Source organism: Mytilus edulis, chromosome 7 (genome assembly GCF_963676685.1).
Source record: "Mytilus edulis chromosome 7, xbMytEdul2.2, whole genome shotgun sequence".
NCBI lineage: Eukaryota > Metazoa > Mollusca > Bivalvia > Mytilida > Mytilidae > Mytilus > Mytilus edulis.
In genome coordinates, this window is record NC_092350.1 from 16127415 (window position 1) to 16154953 (window position 27539).

Sequence of the window (27539 nt, forward strand, 5' to 3'; positions counted from 1 at the left end):
TTCATCTGCAAAATAAGATGAAATATACCATTTAATAAACTATAGTCTATCTAATTTTTGGTTCTGAAATGAAAAATTTAAAAAAAGTGGTTAAAATGAAAAAATCTCGGATTTTTGTGAAAATCATAATTTTTACAGGTATTGACACAAAACGCTCGGTAATATTTAATTTTGCACCGAAAACACACAAATTCTATTGATTTTATATGAATAACATATATAACTAGTTTTATAAGTTATAATGTCTCGCCTAGCATGTTTTTTTATACCGACAAATATTGATAAAACTATATTAAAACATAACGTAAAACTGCTTTAATGCGCACATTTACTATGTTTATAGGACAGTTAAAAATCTATGTTATTTTGGTCTCCTGTTAGTTCTACAATTATAAATACATAATGATTTAATTGTCTTAAGCTTGCCAACCACGTCAAGGTCGCAGATCAATAGCAAGGGAATTTTTTTTTTTTTTTTTTTTTTTTTTTTTTTTTTTTTCTAAAATTTTTTTTTAAACTACCACTTTCATCGCATACGGAATTTAAGTACACAACCATTTATTTCAACTGGTAGAAATATTACAAAAACACAAAATTGAATAACAGTGAGGCAAATTAAACTTTATGTTGCCCCTTTGCTCAAATGCTCTTTCGCAATTAGTCACTGGTATCGTTTTCATCTTCATCATCGTCATTCATTTGATCTTCGAGGTCGATGTCCTCTTTACAATATATATTTTGGCAGGTATCACTACCCTGACAATGACAAAGCTCTGTGGAAGACATCTGCTGCTCTCGGCAAATACATGACGTGCTACATATATATTTCCCCTTGCAAGAAAATATAAAATCTGGCAGGAAATCGGACGTCATCATGCCTAAAAAGTAGACTGGATCCGGGCCTTGTGAACTCTTTTTCCATCCGTATTCATAAATAGACAAATGATTAGGGTGATCGAGATGTGAGGACATCCACATTTTCGTTTGAAGACATGACCGCAAAACATGTTCTAAACACGTTAAGAGAATTAGTTGACACCGTCAAAAACCACATTTGTTCAGTCGACACAAGAACCTTGAAATAATGAACACAGAGCACACGCACATCTGTATCGGAACACTTGATTATGATTCGTCACCTTATATTTAACTGCTGAAAGCTTTTATCAGAGTGTATAACATGAAAAAAGATTCTTGTGTCTGCTTCTTCGTGCGGACAGAAAAGGTCTGGTAGATCGATTACATGCTCATTAAAGAGTTGTCGCACTATTTCTGGATTGGAAAATGCACCGGCAAGAACTTAACAATTATTTTCCTCCTGGAACATATCAGACAAATTGCTGCTCAGATAATCACCAAGGAAAGTAATCAGAGCTTGATTGATTTTGTTGCCTGATAGAAATTTTGTCCAGTCTGGAACAGTTCGGCCTTCAGCGATTTGATAAACGTCTGGCGTAGTTGTTGTTGCCGATCGTCAATGTCGCTCTGTTGATTTTATGTAATGTTCAGTGTCATAGCGATCGAAGACATCAACAACCTTGTTTGTACCTGCATAATGTAAGATTTGGTCAAGTCTCCAAATGTGGACATCCTTTTAAAATCAAATGACTGAACTAAGTTCATGCCATCTATTATTAGTACGGTAGCACTGTGGTCGAATGGAGGAATGTAATGGACTGATCTTACTAAATTTTCCAATTCATGGGCAAGATCAGACTTATTTGTCTTCCTCATAGTTCCATCGTCATGAAATAATGCAGTGGGAATAGGACAAATTGGACAGGACTAGTCAGTTTCCACAGATACGTCATCTCTACATTTAGTAATAGATAGTGCACGTCTTAACACAAGCTTGGGATTCAAATGACCTTTTACAACTTGCCCAGATGTGCATTTCAGTTGTACTTTGGGGTTCATATCTTCAAAGGTCTTCAGTCCTGATCTTTGGATGGGATGGTAAAAGCTACCTACATTGTCTGTTGATAAAGATGACTCAACAAATATCTTCATTTTAATTCTTCCAGTTTCAACTGATTTTAACAGTAAATCTTCAATGTCGTGACTTGCAAGGAGACCAGTTGAAATGTTAATAAGCTGACAGGGGGGGGGGGGGGGGATTATCAACGTCAAATAGATTTGTAATATTTTCTGTTATATATACAATTAGGTCTTGTACATGTTTTTCATCCCTTTTCATTGCAGCTGGTTTTGCTTCATCGTGACATTGGTTTCAACCTGGACAAGACACGAACGTGCTCTCATTGCGGATGTTATCTGATTAAGCACATGCCTAGTAAGATTCCATCTTATGTAGCCTTCTTCCTTGTTAAACCAACAATGCCTCTAATGTATCAACCTCACTCAAAAACAACCTAAACACATAATCTTGTCTTTTGCTTACAGCATTCATTAAGGTTGTAAAACCTCTATCAGTTGTCATACTGAGAGTCTCTTTTGTAATATTTTGATATATTAAACAGCGTTGCCAATTTATGGACATGCGACCGCGCTTCATTGGAGGTGGCGCACATTTTACAGGACTTGGATGAGTAATTATGATAATATTTAGGAATATACTATTCTACAAAATACAGTCTGCTGCTTAAATATCACATGCCAATATTGTTAGTAATGCTTAAAATGGTCTTTTGGTCACACATATACGAATATTGATTTAGTAATATGTTAAAACACAACTTGTGTTTTGGGGCAACTCAAATGTTACCTGTGCATATTAGATACTCAATTCATATAAATTTTGAGCGTATGGGATAAACACGATACAGATCCGGAATACCGTTTGATAATGCAGATTTTAGAGAAGTCGTCAAACATTTATTATCCATCATTGAGCTTTGATGTGTGTCGCAATCTTTTCAAGGTATATGGAAATTTTAAAAACAAAACATATGAGAGATTTAATAAATCATTGACACTGACAATCTTAAAAAATATGGCATTTATTTTTACATTTTAGGGTTGGTCTGACAGATGCCTCTGAATTAACTAATTTTTCATAAAATCTTCTTTTTTTTTGATTCAATGTCTTTTTAGAATGTAGTCAAAGCTATCTTAGATAAAAATGAATAATATATTTACAACAATGCCGATATATTCAATGTTAAATGTCACCGTATAATCCAAACTATTTCGACATGTCTGTGTTCTCGTGAGATTTGCAAGAAACGTGACCATAGGGAACTTTGACGACCACCCATATCGTACGCTCTAGAAGTTTTTCTTTCAATTGATACCAAAATTAGCTGTGTGTTAGATAGGTGCATTAAAAACCTTAACGAGAGGCTTTTTCTCAAATCGGCGCTCGCCTATTTGTATAGGTATAAAAAGGTCGACACTTCTACGGAATAAATATAGAAATCAATAGAAACTATTTCGATTTCTTGGAGATATCGTTGATGCATAATAGCCCCTTTTAACAGCGTATGATTTGATTTAACACATTTTAATCAGTAATCAGCGATTGGCAACAATAAATGTACACATTAATGTCTTAATTTACATAAAAGTGTTATCATTTATCAGCAAAATATTCAGATTTTGGCAATTAAACAAGAAAAAGACAAGATGTTACAGAGGTTCATATTGTCATACAAAAGCTGTGATAAGGTATCAATTTGATGACAGAAAAATAGACACAATTAAGATTTCATTTCGAATCCATTACTATAAACCATCTTCTTTAAGTGATTCTGAAACAGGAAAGATTGAGATAATGACACTTTTATTCTTTTATCAAAACTAATTGCTCATTTTAGAACAAGATAATTTATAAAATAAATATTCATTACTTCTATATATAAAAAAATAGAAAGATGTGATATAATTGCCAATTGCCAATGAGAGAACTCACCACAAGAGACCAAACATGACACAGAAATTAACAACTATAGGTCACTGTACGGCTATTAATAATCAGCAACGCCCATACCGCATAGTCAGCCATAAAAATGACAAATGTAAAACAACTCAACAGAGAAAACTAACGGCGTAATCTATGTAGAAAAAAATTAACGAAAAACAAATATGTAACATTAACAAACGACATCCACTGAATTACAGGCTCCTGACTTGGGACAGGCACATGAAAGGGTGAAAAGTAGAAAAAAAAGCTTACCTCATCAGATATGGATACTATTAGAAATATATCTTAAAAAACACAGAGTAGACGTAGTTGGGTACTTATATACATCCAAAGAACTGAAAGACACATAACAGATTTAAATTTACTTGCAGCCACTGACAGCTAGTTCTAAACTAGTAACAACTAATAAAAAAATATCCTGCATCTTAGACAAAATTATCAATCAGTTTTGCTCATTTTTAGTAATCTGTATCTTTTTATGAAATCTATCATAGCTATATAGCCACTTCAAAAAACAAATATGAACAGTAAAACTAGATACACCAATAAAATTGGCAGTCGACTCCTAGTTAGAGTTCTTGTTCTTTAATGACCATTTTTACCAATATTTTACATTTTTGCCTTTTATCTTGATAGCTATAATAGATAGATAGACGCTGAAAACAGTCTACAAAACATGATCAACAAGATAAGATATTCTAATATTTATACTACCGATATTTAAGTTGACTCTATGTTGCAGTAATTACCCTTATAATTTTGATAATGTGTGGATTTGGCTAAAGAAGGTAGAAAGAAACTGTACACAGAAAAAATATCAACCATAAAAGATTGGTTTTTTATCAGTTTTATTCTAATCAACATGGTTCAGTATGCGTATAGACCTATGTGAGCGATACAGACTCTTTGGAGTCATAGTTTGTAATCTGTTCGAAAAGAAAGCAAGTGGTGAATCAGATTTTGCATGACGCACAGAAAAAAATCTTCCTGCAATGTGATTCTTCGCCTTCTTTCATTTTGAATTATTTAGTTTTATTATTCCTTCTGATCTTTTAATTAAACAATTCCCAGCTGTTATCCTTATTATTAATTTAAGAGAAATCAATACATCTCCAATGTGGGTCCGAAAGACCACCAGAGTTACATGATGTTAAAAGTAATTTGAAACATAGTGTCTTATTCCAAAAGCGAAGTACAAGAACACTATATTTGTAACATTAGTCTTACTAGAACACACCCGCGAAATCGCGGACATACAGCTTGTGAACTGTTGAAGGATGATTTTTTGTAAAAGATATTACATGTATGTATAAAGAATTTCATAAAAGGTACCAAAAGCCCTCTCCCTTTTTCCAAAGTCCGATATTTGTTTCCTTTCTGCTAAATTCAATTCATTTTCGTGTTTCTGGCCTCAGACCAGAATTATGCTTCTCCTTTGCTACAATGCTTCGTTAAATCAAATTAAAAAAATTTGCACCGTTTCAAACATGTACTAAATGTAACTGCTTATATATAGACCATTATAAGTCTAACAAAATATGCTTCTAGGACAACCCATCAGTGCTTTTTCTTTTAAGAGCCTTATTAACATACCATTGGTAGAATATGAATCATGTATAAATGACTAAGACCGACTAAGGCTAATTTGAGGGGTGGTCGGAGGGGTCCTGATCCAAAAATCCCGGGCTTATAACCATGAAATCCCGAGATGCAGAATTTAAAAGAAATGCATATCCATATCAAATCGAAAAATATATTCCCTGATCCCGTAAGGATCAATCCCCAAATCCCGAGCTTAAAAACACCTGATCCCCACGCCCCGAAAAAGGTCCTGCCTCCCTCTAATCTTTACCTTACTTTTATTGTTGCCAAATCATTATTTTCCCTTTCAACAATATTTTGTTTTGCCCCATTTATGGGCATTATGTTTTCTAGTCTGTGCGTCCGTGCGTTCGGTCGTCCGTCCGTCCGTCTGTCCCGCTTCAGGTTAAAGTTTTTGGTCGAGGTAGTTTTAGATGAAGTTGAGCATGTTTTGCATATTTTAATATATATGCAAGTGGTATGATCCCTTAAATAGTAAACATTTCAAAGAAAACAGTAGACAGAATCAGGGACTTTCTATACTACCATATAGAAAGTCCCCGACAGAATACATGCAGAGAGTCTCTATATATTAAAGTAGTATAATTGTAGTTTACATGTAGATAAACGCTAAAAAAAATTGTCCTCTCTAAGGAGATATAATAGTTGTGGTTCTTGCGATTCAAACACCATTATATGTATGAAACGCGATAAAATAATGTCCTCTCTATGGAGGTAGAATAGTTGTGGTTCTTGCGATCTAAACACCATGATATGGAGAACGCTCTAAATGACTTATTTATTTTTCATTTTTGTTATATATCATACGATTGGTTGTACTTGTGTCACATGTTTTACTTATTTTAATATATATGCAACTGGTATGACCCCTTAAATAGTAAACATTTCAAAAAACAGTAGACAGAATACAGAGAGTATCTATATATTAAAGTAGTATAATCGTGGTTTACATTTAGATAAAAGCCAAAAATAATTGTCCTCTATACGGAGGTATAATAGTTGTGTTTCTTGCAATCTAAACACCATTATATGGAGAACGCTCTGATTGGGTCATTTAGTTTTCATTTGTGTTATCTATCATACGATTGGTTGTATTTGTGCATGTTTCAAACCGGAAATCATATCTATGACTAAAAGTCAGTCTGATGACGGAATCATATCCGGACTCCTTTTTGTCGTTTTTCTCCCAAAATAACTCAATCTGAGTAATCATAAGAATGGATGACAAATGCGACAATGCATGTTACCTATAGTACACAGAGGCATGATAATTGATTTATTGTGGAAGGAAGAGAAGCGACACACAAAATGAGGTCTTCTCGTTTAATAGTATAGATAGCTCTGTACGTCACTAATGGTGTCACTTTCTACATTGACATTATCATATGTGCATTTTCAGAATTATGAATAATAAAGGTAATTTGGTAAACTTTGTTGTACATCTATTTTATCCGCCTAAAAATCATTTACAAACTTAGTAACATAAAGTCTCGTAATTTAATTGTAAGCGAGTCGATAAAACAAAAAAAAAACTCATCAGTTAAATACAATGTAACGTTTTTTGTCATTTTTCTGTCAATACTTTACAAAGGTCGTTTATTTGCTACCGCTATTGACAAGGTGAAAGTCAGTTTGCATTCTCAAATTAGTATCTAGAAAGCTCTCGATATGCAATAGTTTAAATACAAGAACAAAAATTTAACTTAGATTCATGTATATATAAAACTTGTTGAAAATACATTTTCGTTTTCAGTGAATCATTTTATCCTATATAATTGTAATTTTGTGTAATTCATACTGGACTCAGATATCATGTGCTTATAAATGTGTTACATATTGTATCATTTAACTATTGAAAATAAGAAAACAAAATCATGGCGTTCCAAACTTTTATCCTTAATTTATGTAGACAATCGTCTTTTGAGCCATACATGAATGAAATTAGTGTTCCTTTTATAATATGTAGCCACATTAATGTCATTTCGTATTTTTTATGATACAAAACTAGAAGCAAAGCAATTCATTTACACACATTTCCCTTGCCGGGCCTCATACTTATAGCATGCACACTGTTATAATATGTAATTAACAAATTGTTGATTATATACAACACTTTGAGTGGTGAAGTTTATTTGTAAACGCACGTGAAAGTAAAGATGACTTCCAGAGAATATAAGAAAGTTATATGGACAGCCTTGTTAATCTTGTTAGCGTTTATAATTGGCGTTTTGATAGGGTATTTTTCCCGAACAATTGTGTTTCAGCCGGATTCTAGGACAAAATTACTAGACAAACTTAATCGAGACGGGGACAATAGTATAACACAAAAGTTATTTGATACCATAGATACAGGACAGATAGACAGTAATTTAAGGTATGTTGTTTTAGTTTGTCAGAGCTATACAAGTAACACCAATTCTTTGATTTTAAATACAAGGAAACGTTTACGAGACAAACACACATAAAAAAAACAACAAAACAAAACAAAACCAAAAAAACCTAAAAAAATACCCCCCAAAAAAGTAAGAAACCATACTATTTTAACATCGACAACATTAACGGTACCAATATGCATATATAAGTCTGAAATTACACCCAACAGTGTTAAAATTAGATTTTTCTGCTAGCAAATTTGTGTCCGTCCCTCAGCGGGATTCGAACTCACACCTTTGATACACTACAGCACCAATCGCTTAGCCTCATGTCCAGCGCTCTATACCACTCGACCGCATCCGCTATATTAAAATATAACTTTAATAGTCGTATTGTTACCTATTCGCGGAAGGCACATCTAGAGATAGGCATAAGACATGTGTTTTAAGCGTGTGTAGATGTGATATTATTATTTTGTACACAATGTATTCTTTATTATATCACTTCTCGGAACTCTTAAATAAAAGTGCTCTTAATACTTGTATCAAATAGTGTTGAATAAATTTCACACAGACTCCCAAAGATCTGCCAAAAGGACAGCCGTGGTTTAGTGGTTAGCGCATCGAACTACTAAAACAAAGGTTTTTGGTGCGATCCCCGTTCCGGGTAGAAAATTCCAGGGACCGAATGTTCGGCTCTCCTTTGACACCATTTGCAAGTATGGTCTTGAGAAACGCTGATAGTCCGTCAGAAGGGGACGATAAATAGCGGACCAGTCTTAAGAGAGAGCCATATCTCTTGCACGTAAAAGACACCCTTGTAGATTTCGAAAAAGTGCAGACTAATGCCGCTACAAGGCATCATTCGCATCCACAAAATGGAAAGGGATTAATATAAGTTGCAATAACTTGTTTCCCAATCAACTATAAATAAATATATTTTAACTAAAACTTAAGATCTATCATTATCAGCAAACAAAGAAAAAACACTCAGGCGCGCGGATCTGATCATTTTAAAAGGGGGAGGGGTGTCCAAACCCCGGAAAACCATAAAATGTTCAAATAATAAAAGATAAAGAAAACAATAGGGGGTCCCAAATTATAAAAACCTATGACACAGTTCTTGATTTATAACATATGATGAAATAAAGTAGTTTGACTTTGAGCATAACACTGATGTCACAACCTTTATATCTCGATCAGTGGGACAAAGCAATATGTCAAGAAAAGCACCGAACTCTATTAAATCGGTTTAGCAGATGACATAAACAAAGGCACAACTAAAACAATACAAATAATTCTGTAAAAAACTAAACATAAATAATACAGAGCAAACAGATTAGTAGTTAATCTTTTCTTTTGTGTCAAAAATGTGTATTCGGTAAAAAATGTCGGCTAGTTTAAACAATATTTTTTTTTTTTTTTAAATTGCAAAAAATGACAAATATGCAACAAAAACAAATAACTTCAAAACAAGTCAAAACAAGCATCCGGGTGCGGGAATTCTCGCTACATTGAAGACCTGTTGGTGACCTTCTGCTGTTATTTTTTCTATGGTCGGGTTGTAGTCTCTTTGACACATTCCTCATTTCCATTCTCAATTTTATAATATAAATATGTCTATCTATATTAGCCATAACATTATTATCTACAAAGTAGAATGACACCTATAAATATGTCTTTCATTTAGCCACAAGTGTATTTTCTATATAGTAGAATGAAACCACTAGTGTCTGCACGCTGAAGACCAAAACATCTAAAAGCCAAATACATAAAAACTTTCAAAATCACTTAAACTGAGGTGGAAAAAGGAAAATAAAATTGTAAACAACGGATCATCTAGAAATGGTAAGTATAGCAACAAAGTCACATGTTACAAATATTTGCATCTGCAATAATATAGTGTTTATTGATCAACATTCTACCAGGCAAAGGAATTTGCATTTGTGCTATTGTTTCAGAATACTAACAGGAAAACCCCGGTTAGCTGGGACAGAGAACAATAGAGAGAGTGGTGATTTTGTTCATCGACAGTTTCTGCAGTATGGCTTGCAGTCTGAAATTATAGAATATAATGTTACTTTATCATACCCTGACAAAACTGCTGATAATTATGTAAGTGGAAATTAAGTTCCTATACAAATACTTTCTCTTATTATTTCCTTTGATAAATGGTTGAAACATAGTTTTTAATTTGATCATATTCAACTTGCTATTTTCGTCGAAAACTAGACAATTAATATAACGCTTACTCAATGTAGTATTTCTTTTTTTTTTAAGTCATATCTTTTAGCTCCCCCAGAAATATTTGGTTTACAAGAATATTTAATACGTGGAGATAACAATACGCACAAATACATTTCAAAAACTTTTCGGCACAAGACACAAAAAAATAAAACTGAAGTAAAGGTAGTAGCCAATTACGTTATATATAAAACATCAAAGTGAATGATAGACATCAAAGAAACTTCGTGTAAATTAAGGTTTTTTTTAACTTTTTTATGTTAGGTTTCTGTGATCGAGGAAGACGGGACAGAAACATTTAGAACAGTTGCTATTGTTGAAGGAGATGAAGTTCAACCATTTAATGCATTTTCACCATCTGGAAATGTTATGGTAGGCACAAAACATGGGTTATTAAATTTGACTGCAAACAATTTAACTTCATTATAGTCACCAGTCTAAGTAAGAGAATAATATAAAAGATGACTAAAGAAAACTTTTGCTCAAACTGTGATACAAGTCAGGCACCGTAAACTCTGGTTAAATCAATCACTCATATGCGAAATGGCATAGTCTGGTCAACAATATAGCAGATAATAATGCAATGTGCTGTATGTGACGAATTTTTTTCGGAAAGGTTTTCCTAAACTGCTCAGTATATATACTGGTGAGAATTTAGTCGTAATAAACATGGAAGATTGAAACGATAGTATAATTATAGAACTCTGTAATAAATATTCCAATGAAAAAAGGAAAGCATCCTATGATATCTTTTTATAAAATTTAAATCGAATTGAGATGTAACAGTGGTTAATCCTATTAGTATATTTGAAATTTTATTTCAGGGAGATTTGGTTTTTGTCAATTATGCTCGGGAAACAGATTTTCACAAACTTAAAGATATGAACATCAATGTTTCCGGTACTATTGTAATAGCAAAGTATGGAAAGGGTTTCCGAGGTAACAAGGTAAATACATACAAAAAGGTGTGGTTAATCTATGATTTCTGCATGTGATCCATAGGATTAGAATTTCTTAAAAATGAAATCACAATAGAGTAATTACTACAGGTTTGACAAAGTCAATACCCCAAATTGAACTAATTTGACTGCACACCTTGAAAATTCAGTTTGCCTTACTAACAGAGGCGACTATTTAATGTAGTGTGAATCTATCTATTTCTTGTGATTCTAGATCTCTAAAGTGAATATAAAATCAATTATGTAAAATTTTGCCCAAAAGGTACATTACCGTAGTTGTAGATCGTATGAATTTGATAGAGGTATTTTCTCAAAGTGTTCTAATTTAACATTTGAGATCTTGTTTGTTTAGTTTTAGCATTGAATAGCTACGTACTTTTTCTGGACTGATTTTAAATGTAGTTGCGAACTTCAATAATTACCCGGAAGGGGTACCAGATTGCCCTTACTCCAGTTAGAATTCATGATATTCAGGATTGTTTTGCCCTTGTTTGAAAGACGTTTATCGATTGCTGTAAATCAAAATCCTTATGGTTATCAAACAACAAACCTTCTTTAGTGTTAATTATATGCAATATCTAGCGTGATTGCAAGGAGATTTAAAGTTAACGTCAAACAGCAAACAATCAATCAAAAAAGGGAATCCGTTTCAAGGTTAACATACGGTCTTTAACAAAGCCATGTTTTCCTACAGGTTAATAATGCATATGAAGCAGGAGCAGTGGGTATAATACTTTACTCAGATCCTGGTGATTATGCCCCTTCTGGTACAAATGCAACATATCCAGATACTGTGTTCCTACCTAAAGACGGAGCACAGAGAGGAAACATTGTTCTTAATAAAGGGGACCAGAGTACACCAGGATATCCAGCTAATGGTGAGTAGGTTGATGTGGATTTTATTCGTAAAAAGAAACAAAATTTACAAAAGCGAACGTTTTAATTTTATTCATGGAGCAAACAGATTTGATCCATTCAACACATTAAGTTGATCGGTGACGTTTCAATAATATTTCTACAAATTATGTTATTCCTTAGAAGAATTTATATGTAAACAATAGAACCAATACATAATTAAAATGTTACTACATAATAATGAAATCAATTGATACATAATTCTTATGAAGTTCTAAGTTGTCATTGCGTTTTCACAATCAACTTATCAATTTCAGCTTAGATCTAGCTGAGACGTTAACAGCAGCACCGCCTTACATTAATATTACATGTCTACCGTCAACTAATCAATTTCTGCTTAGATCTGAAATATTGACAACAATGTCTTCTTACATCAACTTTAAATGTCTAACATGAAAGTTGTGAATATTGAGACCTATCAGATCAGAAATAAAATGTCAATCTCAAATTATAAATAAGTTTACATTCTTGTCGTTATTGACTCAGGATATATTGATCAAATCTCTAAAAAAAAAAATGAAAAATCTTTATAAAACTAATTTCAAATTTAATTAAGTCATGTAAGTTGAGTTTGTCATTTGTAATTAATATTTTCATTTTACAGAATATTCTTACAGATTAAGAGATCATGAACTAAATGCTCGTCTACCAAAGATCCCGTGTTTACCCATCAGTTATAGTAATGCGTATAACCTGCTGAGGTATAAGTGTTTACTATTTAATGGCGTTAATGACAAAAGTATGTGCTATATGTAATCTTTGCCAAAATATTAGGTGTAAATGACTTAACTGCTTTGTCGTCTTTTATCACATTTAGCTTTGGGAACGTTGATATTATTCTCTGTTATCATTGATTGTTTTAAGCGTCAGTCATACACATGTCTTTATACTATTTTTTCTTTTTTTATTGTTGTTCATTTTGTATTTGATGTTCCTTACGAAAATAATAAGCTAAACGCTATTCGATTGTCTATTTAAAATAATAAAACGTTTAATTTTTTGTATCGCTAATGAAATCTTCAATCACAAAAGTTTCTTGTATATGACATACCGGTACTTAAGTATACTGCCATTAATAACTAGATCATATCGTCAAAATATGACAGAAAATCGCATGTTCTACTTGGAGGACTCTAAGGACGTGAACAATAATTTCCAATAAGTTGTATTAAGGTTCATGTGGACCCTATGGCTAAAATGGCCGTATTTTCACCTCAAAATTTACTCTGAGTATAAACAAACCTGTGCATCTGGAAAAGTTTTAAGGCATAGCATGCCCTAGATAAATAGAATTCAAATGCATTGTATGATTTAGAAAATTCATAACTTAACTTGATTTTGCCGTGCACTTTTTTCGTCCCTGCAGAAGATGATAACATTAAAAAACAGTTGAGTTTCCTTTGATATGGTCCACTCAGGTCCAAATTTAAATCAACAATTATTGTCAGGGATCTATTGTCCATCTATTATCCATATCAATCAATACTGCTTAAGTTATTACCTGTGTTTCCCAAACTTCGTTTATTTTGGCACCTTTTGGAGGAATGAAAAAAAGTGCACTGCAAAATCCTGGTAAGTTTTTATTTTTCTAAAACATAAAACATATTTGAGAAATTTCTTTATCTAGGGCATGATATGCCTGAAATGTTTTACAGATGCGCAGGTTTGTCTGTACTCAGAGTAAATTTTGAGGTGAAAATACGGCCATTTTAGTCAAAGGGTCCACATAAACCTTATTTTCCACACATTTTAACAGTAGTTTTGTACTTGTTTGGCTTTATAACTTTTTGATTTGAGCGTCTTATGTAGACGAAACGCGCATCTGTTTTCACTCTTTGGTAGGGTTGTTGCTTTTCTGACACATTCCCAATTTCCATTATCATCTTATTTGAATATCAACGTTAGGTATGCCTAACGCGTCAATACGCGCAAATTTTGTCTAATGATACCTTCTAAGAAATCAGTTTGAAAATATTCAAAAAAGGAAATGAAGCGGATTAAATGCAATATAAATTAGGTATTTTCATCCTGATACTGGCTGTTATATAATGTAAGAGTAAGTAAAACATTAAAACAATATACCCTTTCATCATGTAATAATTTTAATGCTATGTTATAGTCTGATGACTGGCGATCAAGTACCAGACGAATGGAAAGGTGGCCTTGGTATCAAATACAGAATTGGTCCAGGTTTAACTAATAAAAGGTAAGCTATCAAAATTAAATAACATATTTCCCTGTATACTGATTATACTGCTTATAATATTGACACATTTAAAGTCATTAGAAACCTCAAATTAAAAAAAATAATGCATATATGGATAATATGGATAATTTTCATTATAAAACTTATGTACATATTCTTTTTTCTGAAGAAAATTCTTTAATTTATTCATATTTAGAAGAAGTTTACTTTATTTTAATTACTTCCTTCCAGGAAGCAATTCCCCCGACATATTTTCCGTATGCAAAGTGACCTCAGATTGACCCATCTCGTAAATATCCGGTGATCGCAATACGCATGGATGTCCTTAAAATACACTATTATCTGAATTTACAGGTTAAACACGTGCTCAATTTCCATGCTTTTTTGTTGATTTTTTGTCGATTGTTGACAAACAGGTGACAATCGTTTAACTTCGGCTTCAAAACACGAACTTTAATTACCTGCCATATTTTCACAATAACACTGACCGATTGAAAAAAATGACGATTATACGAAATTTACACGAAAAAAAATATATATTCGTGCACAGAAGACTAAGTTTATGATGTTTGTATGCATTGGTTCAAGAATTGGAAAAACATTATTTTTCACCGGTCACTCGTTTGATATGACTTTAAATATCTCATGAATCCATTTAAAAAATACAACTGATAAAACAAAACTGGTTGAATCTCGATAAAACAAAAAGGGGATATTATTTGCGTTCATCAGACAACAATTGTCTTTCATACCACCAACACATTTCATATAAAAAGAAAATTAATATAACAAAAGGACCATTATTTCTTGTTTTTAGAACAATATGTGTTTGCAAAATTAGTTGTTTTATGTATATGCATAAAGTATATTTATTTTGAATTTTTGAGTCCTGCAGAGGGTATCAGGGCGATTAATATTGTACTAAATGAGTTTACCCTCTTAGTTTTCGATGCTTTATTCGTGAATGGTACTCATTTTAAAGGGACAGTCAAAATCCTGTTTAAATTTTGTAATATATTAATCACTTTTTAGAATTTGTATTTTTATTGTTCAAGGAAAATAAATCTTAGAGTTAGTAACAAACTTGAAAACAGACGCATCTTTAACGTTATTGGGAAAATTAAAGGTGAACTAGAACCGGGTAAGTCAATTGTATGCATCTTTATATTATCTACGTATCTTCATGTAATCTAAAAATTTCATTAATTAAAAGCAATATGCAATATGTCAATCAGAATGAATATTAACAGCCGGGACTAATCAAATTTGAAAGCTGAAATTTCAAATCAAAAGCATGCAGGAATTCTCCCCCGGGAAGGCCTGAAACAGATTCAAATACCTATCAAGGTACGTGATGAAAGCCCATTTTTCGAGACATATCTGTTTCAACAATAATAATACAAACCGAGGGTCTAATCTATAGTATAGTCTAAAGAATTACGAAAATAAATCAAACAGAATATCGGTATTCTTTCCATTTATATTCGAATGCATATATAAAGTAAAACAACAATAATACCGAACCCAAAAGGACAATCCAAAAGTCCTCCATCAAATACATCAAACGGACACATTCCCTACCCAGTACAGGTACCTCCCAGTGAAAAAAAAATGGTAGATAAAACCTGACTCAATAGCTAGCAAATCCTCTCACTTGTACGACAGTCGCATATAATTCAACTATTCCGACAACAACGTGTTAGCAAATATACAAACATAATAGACAAACATTTCAAAAAATTGGGACACAACAGTCAACACTGTGTTGATCAATTTAATGTTCAAATTTAAATTGAAACAGTATTTCATCAGATGTCATAATTAAATAAAGGAAAGCGGATTCCCTCGGCATCATTTGAATGAGTATATGGAAACAGTAAATGCAATTCAAGAGGTGGGAAGAAGAAACGATTTTGAAAAATTTATTTAAACAAATTGTCAAAACATGTATGGGATCAAAATGTGTTGTGCCTGACTTGTGTTTCCTTTATACCAAACTTAGTTCAGCTCGTCTTAAAACAATTAAAAAGTCAAATCGAATACAAAGTTACAGAGCTTGTGAAAAATATTATGGTTGAAACCCTTAGTGTTTCTAAAGATGAAATACTTTATATAAACAGTATACAATGATATGTTACACTATACATATTTTTTACCTAACGTGGAAAAATAGAACACTCAGCAAAACAACAGTCTCGTATCAGAGAGTTGTTTATTTTTTATTTGCCTCATTTCTTCAACTAAGATAGTACTATAGTCGTTGTGCTTTACCTACAGATAGATATGTGATGGTCGGTAACCACAGAGATGCCTGGGTTTACGGTTCAATAGATCCTATATCGGGTACCATAGTTATGGTGGAAACAGCCAGAGTTTTTGGACAGTTATTGAAAGACGGTAATTTCTTATAATAATTTATTCAAAATGTTAATATACATTGCAATCTCATATTTTTAATTTTAAGATGTGACATTTTAACTTCTCACAATTAGTATATAGCTAGCACCATACATTTGCTTCAAATGATATCGGACAATTTACGAAAGTATTAGCGTATGATGTCTACAGAATTTTACTGAATCCACTTATGTATTTGTTCCGGCGCGTTAGAAACAATTGGTGTCGTCTCTTCTCTCGATTTACAACACAATACAACACGAAAAGGCTTATGAATCAATGAAGATTACTTCATTTCTGCAAAGGATTCCGCTTATGACGAATAAGCATAGTATTGAGTAATTTTCAAAATGGTTATATAATGAAAAATCATAATATACAGGAAGTTGTTCACAAAATAAAATCTTTAGGAAATGTATACAGTACTTTTAATTGATTTCCTTTGTTTATTCGCAATTGGTTCCGCAGTTGCTGGGTACATGTGCTATAATTGCTTATTTACGATCATATTATGTAAAGGGTCTGCAATATCAATTGGTAATGTATTTATTCATAGGATGGAGACCCCGACGATCGGTGTTGTTTTGTAGTTGGGATGCCGAAGAATTTGGATTAGTAGGATCTTTTGAATGGGTTGAGGTACTTATAATCTTTTAATACCTTCATATTATATTCCCAACTCCGCATGTTCTGCACTTGATAATTTGATGCACTAAAAAAAGTATTAAATTCAAAAAATGAAAAGGAGAAATAAAGGCAACAGTAGTATACCGCAATTCGAAATTCATAAATCGATTGAGAAAAAACAAAACAAATCCGGGTTACAAACTAAAACTGAGGGAAACGCATTAAATATAAGAGGAGAACTACGACACAACAGAAACACAACATTAAAATGTAACACACACAGAAACGAACTATATTCTCAATTCTCAATTTTATATAATATAATAATGGCCATTTTTCTGACTTGGTACAGGACATTTTAAGAGAAAAATGGTGGGTTGAACCAGGTTTTGTGCCATGCCAAACATCCCGCTTTAATAGCACTGTTAAATATAACATTAATATGACAACATTACATGACAGGACTACTGAAAAATATACCAATGGAGAAATCAAAAGTAAAAGTCAATGACATATTTTCATTTGGTCTCTTGTGGAGAGTTGTCTCATTGGCAATTATCCCACATCTTCTTTTTTATATTTATAATAACATGAAAAAAAGACAACATGACGAAAAAACAAACAACAGTTCAAACTATATAAAGAACAAATAAAGATTAACAACACTATATCAACCTTTGTAGCACTCATGATCTCTGGAGGTCTTCTGTCCCAGTAGTAGCAGTGTACTGTTCTTATACATGTATGCTAATATAAGTTTGTAACATTGCTTGTCTGGAAAAGACCAGAGGACGAACATACAAACACCAGTAGGTCACCATACGGTGCAGTTTATTTCCAACAAATTATTTAAAAGTTATGTTTTGATAAGAAATTTTTTGCAGATTATGGTTATGAAGGTTGTTGTTTTAGTGATGAAAACTATAATTGAATTCAGTTAGACATTTTAAACTCGGTTTTCTAATTTTGCCTCATATTGTGATTTAAAATTATATGCTTCGTCACATTTACGATAATAAGTAATTCAAGACTGAACATTAATACAGCCATTACTTGAAACAATAAATTCAGAAGCTCTTATTCGAAAAAATTTATTGATAGTGTACATAATTAGAAAATTTAACACTTTTACAGTTACATAACCAGGTTTAATCCAACATTTTATATCTAAGAAAAAGCCTGTACCAAGTCAGGATATTTAATTGGTGGTCTGACACCTGTAAACGTAGATAACACGGTATCAGGTATATATCGTACTGTCCTTCATCCATAACTTGTATCCGGAATATTACATTTATTATCCATCTATTCGATGTATTCGAGCTTTGGAATTTGTAATTTACCTACGTACTTTGCGTTTAGAATAACACCCGATTTCAGTATTTTTGTTTTTGTACTTTTTACATGTTCCTCGCATTTATTGAATTTTCGTAGCTTTTAAACAGCTGTAGAATATTCATTTTAAAGAGTACAAAAAATGTATACTGTCGCCGAATCTTCTTTGCTTGTATTTCCTCTATTTTGTGACACATTAAAACATATAAATGATTGAATGAGCGATTAAATTGCAACATGATAATACATTTAGAATAAGAACCGTTTTACAGGATAACAGCAAGTGGTTGTCATCTCAAGCTGTAGCCTATATAAATGTAGATAGCGCGGTATCAGGTAATATTATATACTCTATATCGTAGCCTATATTAATGTAGATAGCGCGGTATCAGGTAATATTATATTCTCTATATCGTACTGACGTTCATTAAAATCTTGTGATGGCCTGTTTTACATATTCATATCTTACAATTGTCTTGTATTCTACAGAATCCAAATCTAGAGCATATTATTATCCTATTTATTTTAATAGTAACAGTTGTGATCAAACACTTGCCATTTTAAATCACTCACGGTTTCTGTTGAGATTCGTGTTGCTCAGTAATTATTTCCATCAAGTATTTTGCAGATGACCTTTTCGCCGTTTGTCTTTTTCCAGTGGTATTGTTGTTTTTCGTCGACTTCTGATTTTTTATTGCCTTTTGGGTAGCTTCTGTTTGACTTTTTTTGTTTCATTATCTAAATTATATGGTATTAGTTCTAAATGTGTGTATTGTTTCTGTATATGAGATTAAGGCTGTTGATGTAATTTATCTGTCAGAAATAATCTATAATGTGTTGATACGCAAAACAAAATACGTTTCGTTCCATACTACCTAAGACCTCACTGTGTATGGAATTTTGCTAATCATATAAGGACCGCATATGAACTCTGTGCCGGATGTTTCAGATCGTCAACCATGGTATTGACGCAAGTTGTCTTTCAGCCATTTTAAAGTTGCGTAAAGTATGATATTGCATTACAACATATATAATATTAAAATATTAAACACTATATATCAATATATCAAAAATTTGCGTACTGAAAAACTCGAAAGTAATTCTAATGTCAAATTTTCAACGTATAGGGAATGACACAATTCATCTGAAAACAGTTCCACTGCTTCAAAAGGTGTTTGAGGATGCAGCAAATAAGGTAAGTTTTAAAATCATTTTTATCTAACCTAAAAGTGCTTCAAAGGGATTTAAAATAAGGATATCTGATATCTTATGGCAGATGTACAAAAGTTATTCTTTTTCACATTTTCACATGTATTTAAAACTATCAAATGTGTGAGCAGCCAGCAAAAATACGTTGAGACTAATCTTATTGCAAGTTTTGATGAATGTTTATTGTTTCTTGTGATATTTTTTTCAAAATGAATCTTCCTTTATGTATGTACATGGACAGCAATAATACACAAAATGTTACAAAAACTAACCCATTTAGCTTGATATCCTATAGTTGAAACCATGATACAAGCGACAATGATTACAGATATGTTGAATAGAGTCAAAATATTTCATACAGAACGGAAGTTTATTGGTAGCATTATTTATCCGCAGGTACCCGACCCTTATGGAAAATACAATAATGCATATGAAGCTTGGAGAAATCACCCTAGGTTCAGGTTTGTACATTCACATATTTTTACGTTTTATATCATGTGTTATTACTATCTGATGTATCCCAATACTAATAAATATTAAATATCAATTTTAACAAACCCAAAAATTTAAAAAAAAAAAAAAAAAAAAAAAAGAAGAAACATGTTTGGTCATACACAAATTTCAGGACAGAGGAAAAGTTATTACACCTGTAACAGCACAAATAACTATCGATACTACTTAGTAACTCGCTCATTTTTCGTAAGGTTCGATAAAGAACTTAGATATTGCTGTCTATCGGCTCTTCATTCATTAGCGAGATATAAATATATCAAACTCAAATTAATAGAAAGAAGAACCAACAAAACAAAAAAATAAAAATGACGAAAGAAAAAAACAATACCGCTTAAAATATTATCATATATCAAGTTGAAGATTACGCAACTGAAAAAAACCTCTATAATGAACGATGGTGAAGTCTAACGGGTAACCATTTCCTGATTGCTAACTTGGAGTGACTTCTTTCTTTGACGGTCTTTGATACGTTGTTAATAACATTATGTGTTGCCATTTTGACACAGGCATTTGTGCATAAATTATGACAAGATTCAGTGAGATTGAGTATGTTTTCAATTGTGATAAACGTAAATCAAGTAGAAATAACTTATTATGTTAAAGGCTTAATAAAAATAAATAGACATACATTAATTTGGTCCATTTGTCATTGCCACAATCTGGTCTCCTATCTTTCAATGCTTACAAAATCATTAATAGCAACTAAAAACAACGTTTATTAGTCATGCGCAACACGTCGACTTTACCTTGTTTACGTGGTCTGCTTTCAATCTGGAGTACCAATCCTTCTCCTTGTTATCATATACCTTATGTGAGCTATGTGTAGTGCGAGTAATGTATTGTAAATTGCTGTTTGTCTTTCAGAAATTTTTTCGGTTACTATTATCTATTGTGTTGTTTGCGCCTCTCCAACTTTTGTATTGTATACCCCTCTCTACCGCATTCCATTTTATTTTTTATTTTTATTTTTAGGATAAAAATACAAAAATTTCAAAACCATTAACTATCTCAAAACAAAATTACGGAAGTGTATATGTTTTTCTTAATTTTGACTTAAGAGTTTTGTTGTTTGCTGATTTTTTTCATTTTTTTGTTATTTAAAGAGTGTACAAAATGGGTGGTGGAAGTGATCACGTTCCTTTATTGGCAGGACTTGGGATACCATCTATGTACCCAAAGTATTCGTACTTGGTATGTATCTTATACTTTCTCTTATCAATTTTATTATTTACCCAGTCATAACATATCATCGTGTAATGTGTTTTCGTACTAATAACAATTTTCACTGCTTACGGTTTTTACTGTTGAGTTTTTATTTAGGTGTTTACTCAAATTTAAAAAGCATGTCCTGTAGATTGATTTTAGGTATCTAGCTTTTTTGTCAATGATTTCTACGATTTTTTACTGTTTCCGATTACTTTGCGATTTTTGTATGTCAAAAAAACGGCGTCATATGTTTTCGTATGAAATAAAAATTGGATCAGTACACGGACAGGAAATGACTACAAAATCCGGAAATACATTTTTTTCTAAAGTCGTGGTTCGGGTGATCGCTTATATCTTAAAAAAAGTTATTAAATACTTTTCAGTACAAAAAATTACTAGTAAAAAGTGTAAGGTTGGTGTTTCGTGTGATGAAATTTTTAGATTTTGATTAATTTCAGATTGGCACCTGGTTTGTACAAAATACATTATTTTTTCTAAAATAAAATGCAGTTTTCAAAATTTATGATTAAATATAAAAAGTTAAGACTGTTTTCATCTTCATGTATCAAGGATGTATAAAAAAAAATTGTCAATGAAATATTGAATAGTTAGATTTTGAACAACCATTTTATATAAGAACCCTGCTAATTTTAACTCGATGGTTTGTAATTAAAACGGCCAAAAAAACACATGACAGTCATACGTCTTGAAGATCCGGTGTCTGACTTGCAAAAAACATATCTGGACTTTATTTTAACCCTTCAGAATTTTTTTCCACAACTATTCTAGTGATGCGTATTTTTGACATTAAATAAAAATGGCTAAATAGGTCAGTTTTATTTAATTTGTTCTAACGTCTTTAAAAAGCGACGTTGAATATGTTTTAAATATATCAAGTTGTAGTGGTGTTGTTGTTCTAAATATAGAAACAGAAAAACATGCCACAATGTACGCGTATGCAGTCGAAACCGACGAAATGTGGTTGATACGAAAACATATGACATACGAAAACATATGACACGACGATACAGAATAACAAAAATACCGTATTCAAGGTAAACCTAAAAAAAAGGAAGTCCATAACAACTGACAAAATCAAACGTTATGAACCAACGGAATTAGTATTCATTATGATATTTTCTATTCTTGTATTTTATTCTCTTGATTATTCAAGCTTTTTCCTTCATGGTCAAACTTCCATTTTGTTGGCTTAAAGATGACATTTTTATCGTATCGTCAAATTATTGTTTCAACATGCCAATTTCTTTCCTCGACCTAAAAACGGTTTCATATTTGCCATAATCAATAAAATGGTGCCAAAGGTGGAACAAAAACTTCCTTGAATCCCAAAACACTCAAATTTTCCATGGGATTTAGTATGGGTTCGATAATATTTTTAATCGACGGTGTACTATTTTGTGACAATTGTTCATCCGTTTTCTCCTATCTTTTTAACATAGCGTTTCTGATTTATATTGATCCCGACTTTTTTAACGCGTCGGATGAAATATGAAATAACCAATTATCATTTTAAGGGCAAAGAAAATTAAATTTTCCTCTTTTTTATCCTTTTTTTTTACTTATCCTGTGTGTTCTAAACCATCCTGCATACATGTAATATGTTTCAGAAAGAAATATGGAATTCTACATCAACACCACTTTATCATTCTCGTTATGAGAATTATCATGCATTCAAAATGATCGATCCAGAACTTAAGTTTGCAAAAACCATGACATCCATTATATCTGAAAGTATTAGAAACTTAGCAGATTCCCGAATCATTCCCTTCGACATTGATAGATATACGGAGTATATTTCCAACGGTGTGGAAGAGTTGTTGAACCATTATGGACAAGTAGTTGGACCAAAGATGGAAGGTTAGTATGGTTAGTATGGTAATTTTATCTAACGAAGAAGGTTTGTTTTGTGAAGTCCTGTTAGTTTTGTCATATTCAGTTCCTATTGTAAGACCGTGCCTGTTTTAAAATCAAATTGTGATATAAAACCATACACTTTACTGACTCAGTGTATTAGTCCTACATAAATGTTTTATTGTCGCAGCTTCACGTCGCCATTGAAACTGCAGTTGCGACCGTCGTAACACCGATTGACGGTGCCAAATGTCGAAACAAAGAACTGGTATTCCTTTAGTTCGCGAACCATTGACATGTGTCGTATCCAAAATTTAAAAACAAACGTCTTTCATGTTTCGTTTTTATTTATTAAGAATATAGTAAAAACAGGTAAAATATACAGAAGGGATATTCTAACGTATAAGTCAAAAACAAACTGACAATGACATTACTCTATGTCGCAATTTTGTCATGGTACTGTCTCATATCAGGCATACTGCCCTTTTTAGTTTCAGATTGATCACTTAAACATATTTCATAAGGATCCACTTGATTAGGGACTTTCCATTTTGAATAACCCTTGGTTTTTTTTTGTGATTTTACTTTTTACTTTTTGTTGAATGTTTAAAAGTGTATAACTAAGATAGATTGACAGATTCAATTGGATAAGCTAGGAGCTGTTACAAAAATTCAAAGTGGCAAAATTTGGCTCTGTTTATGTTTTCTGCTAGTGTATAATGGTCATGGAGGATTACTACATCTGCAGTACAAATGCTATAGAGTATTTTAATTTTTTGCAGAGTGGATACATAGATCTGTTAACGCCTTTCATGAATCAACTGCTCGTTTGAAGTCGATCATCGCAGCAATACACAATGACAACGATGAGTAAGTTCTCTACTCTATATATTTAAAATAAGAATCATAATCAATTACAGAGAAAAAACATTAAATGTTTTCAAACGGAAACTGTGCGTAGGTGAATGTAAAAGGTCACGAAGCAATACACAATTTTCATAACTTACTTAAATCCAAAGCAAACTCTAACATACAACAATTAACACTATGGCACTACGAATTGAAAACTATATCACAGTCAGAGCTATAATTTGCGAGGCTAAACAATGTAAATGAAAACATAGAAAACAGAATAGATAAAACCAAGAGGGAATCAAACTCTAGAAGTTGGAGAAATTAACTAAAAGTGAACGAATAAAAAAATTAGTCACAAAAGAAAAACTAGATAGAAACTAAAGATTTCGCATCACGAAACAGGGCGCAATTTTGATACTACAGAATGTTCAGTTTGAACTACAGAATGGTCAGTTTGATTCTGTGCAACTGAGGTGAAATATTCAAAGAATTTGAAGTTAAACTGAAAGTATGTTAATGAAGAAATCGTTTATAGCATACGAAGTGTTTCAGTATGCCTTTATTTTAGTTACTCTTCATACTAAAATATGTATGTGCCAATGAAATATGAGTAGCCGATTTGTGTATGACGAAATTTACTTTAATTTATTCATCCTTCTCCTCGTTGGTCTATCTAATCGATTATTTGACCAATATTATTTTTATGCACTTAATAATTCATTTATTTATTTTTAATTTTTAAAAGTCCTTTGTACGCTAGACAAGTTAATGACAAGTTGTTGTGGTTAGAACGTAGCTTTTTGCTTGATGAGGGATTGCCAGGAAACTCTATGTACAAGTAAGTAAAACAAAGAATACGATAGTTGACCGAATAATATCGATAGAAAATCTAAAATGAAATAAATATGAGTGACTCCTACGGATTTTCGATTTAATTCAGCCCTAGGGATTTAAAAAAAGATACATCACCAATATTGATAACATTTACATATTTATTTTAGTGTTCAAGATAACTAAACGTAGATGTTAATTTCAGATAAGACACGATGGTATAAATATTAAATACAAACATAATAGTGGTTTATTGAATACAAATCCGCTATTAATTGTCATATCGTATTACAAGTAGAATAAACACATTTGACATGCATGCTGAGTTGTCATAATTCAAGCATTAAATGACAAACTCGTCAAATAAAGGCAACAGTAGTATACCGATGTTCAAACTAATAAATCCATGGACAAAAAACAAAATCGGGTAACAAACTAAAACTGAGGGAAACGCATTAAATATAAGAGGAGAACAACGACACCACACTACAATGTAACACACACAGAAACGGACCAAGCAACAGACAAAATCCCACGAGAATAACAAATATAACATCATAACCAAATACATGAATTTGGGATAGACAAGTACCGTGACAAAGACACGAAATATGAAAACGAAACCACACAAAACAACCCGTGTTATGTCTGTATTCGACTCGTCGAGTGGCGCTCAAATCAATTACAAATTGAAGAGCAGTGAAAAACCAAAACCTCAAAAGGTTGTACCAAGACAAGTGAAGACAGTCCAAGTCGTGTTTCAAAAAGAATCTAGAATGTAACCAGCATGTGTAAAGATAGTCATTAAATTAATAAAATCTACAGAAAATGGCTTGTTGTTTATGCATAGTTCGAAATTAAAAATTAACTCCATTTATCCCTAATTTAGGCAAAATAACAAAAGACCATTCCTTTTGTTTTAAGATGCAATTTGTGTATACTGAGGAAGCTTCTATCTGTGAGTCTTATCATTCCTCAGATGTTTGAAAAAGAATTTATAGAAAGTATATAAAAAAACAATTCATCTAAATACGGCAAATTACAGAATAAAAAAAAAGACATGAATTGAAAAACAATTTTGTTTGACATGTTATCTCTAATTAAAAAAAACTTATGTCCAAAGCATCAAACATTCTGAAAAGGCGACGGAATAAAGGAACGCTTGGTCTCGCCTTCATGACTTACATTGAAGGAAAATACAAAAAAAAAAAATGAAAGCTCAATATGTCAAATCGTTATGTCTCAATATAAAGCGATGGAAGTAAAAACTTGTTTTGTACTAATTCCTCTTTCAATCTTCTTTTTTCCAGACATTTATTACATTCTCCTGATACAGCAAACTATTATAGTGGTGTGTCATTTCCTGGTTTAGGCGGAATTCCTAAATGTATGGATATTCAAAATACCACCGAGTGTCATGTGGAAATTCATAAACACGTAGCAAAGATAATACAACGTATCTTTGATGCTGCTAAAACTTTAAACAGCTAGACATACAATGTTTCTGTATAATAAATTGTCTGATATTAATTTTGAAATGAGCTATGAAAGGGATATTTTTTATAATCTTGTTCATTATTCACAATCATGCCACTATTTGGTTTTCGATGATATTTACCTTGCATGCAAAACCATATAAAATGTACGTTATGCTATAACCTGCACTGCTCGAAGAGTCTATAAAACTGAAGTTACTTTTAAGTTAGTTTATTTTGTTGAAAATTGTATTGTAACTGTTATACTTGATCAAATAAAATTGTTCCACAAAGTGTATTTGAGGAGTTTTCATATGCACTTTACTTTCAAGATTTACTTTCAAACTTGTAAAACAGAAATTAATTAACTTTACGCGAGTGACATTAAAAAACACTTTTAATTCTTTATTTTAGTACGCCATAAATATATGAAACATAATATAAAACACTTTAAATAAAGGCTTGTGATTGATGACGTAATACTATTATTATTTTATGCAATCAATGGAAAACTTCCGCAGCTTAAACATGAACAAAATATATTTATTAGTTAATCAAAAATGAACAATCTTTGTATCTTAGGCTTTATTAAATTTAACTGAAGCATACACGTATTCTTTTATTTTTATAACTCCAACTTTTTCTATGTTGTCCAAATTGAACTTTGTATAAATTAAGAAATTATGAATTTATATTACAAGATACGCTGGCATGAACGCCAGCATTTTCAGGATATTGTCTTGTTTTCGTCACAAAGATATCCTTCGATTATCGATATATAAACGCAAAACGCAAGGTTCATTTAAAGTGTACATGAACTAATTGGAACTAACTAAATATAGCTCGTATAGTATAAATAAAGTTTGAAAATTGAATACAAAAAAGTTTGTTTAATATAAAGATCTCCTGATCGATCTTTACCCAGTATGATTTGTAAACTCACGGTAAAAACAAAATGTTAATAGTTACAGCAACGTCATTGATGCGAAAGCCCACACAACACATCTGATCTAAAAGTATTAATACCGAGAGTACAGC

At 31.9% G+C, this 27539-nt stretch overlaps 1 protein-coding gene across 2 annotated transcripts; it reads left to right on the plus strand.

Annotated features, from left to right (window-relative positions):
- Positions 1-7513: 7513 nt before the first annotated feature.
- LOC139480851 (glutamate carboxypeptidase 2-like) lies at positions 7514-26797 on the plus strand. 2 transcript variants are annotated; one of them, XM_071263755.1, is made up of 18 exons: positions 7514-7859; positions 9819-9972; positions 10366-10473; positions 10926-11048; positions 11755-11938; positions 12580-12676; positions 14095-14181; positions 15237-15322; positions 16459-16578; positions 17135-17217; positions 18813-18876; positions 19668-19735; positions 20146-20210; positions 21366-21453; positions 23097-23346; positions 24123-24210; positions 24941-25033; positions 26337-26797. In XM_071263755.1, the coding sequence occupies exons 1-18, from the start codon at positions 7642-7644 to the stop codon at positions 26515-26517; spliced, it is 2157 nt and encodes a 718-aa protein (XP_071119856.1). In that variant the 5' UTR covers positions 7514-7641; the 3' UTR covers positions 26518-26797. The 2 variants fall into 2 exon arrangements, with proteins under 2 accessions (XP_071119856.1, XP_071119857.1); XM_071263756.1 differs by lacking the exons at positions 24941-25033; positions 26337-26797 and having other exon boundaries at positions 23097-23355.
- Positions 26798-27539: the final 742 nt, after the last annotated feature.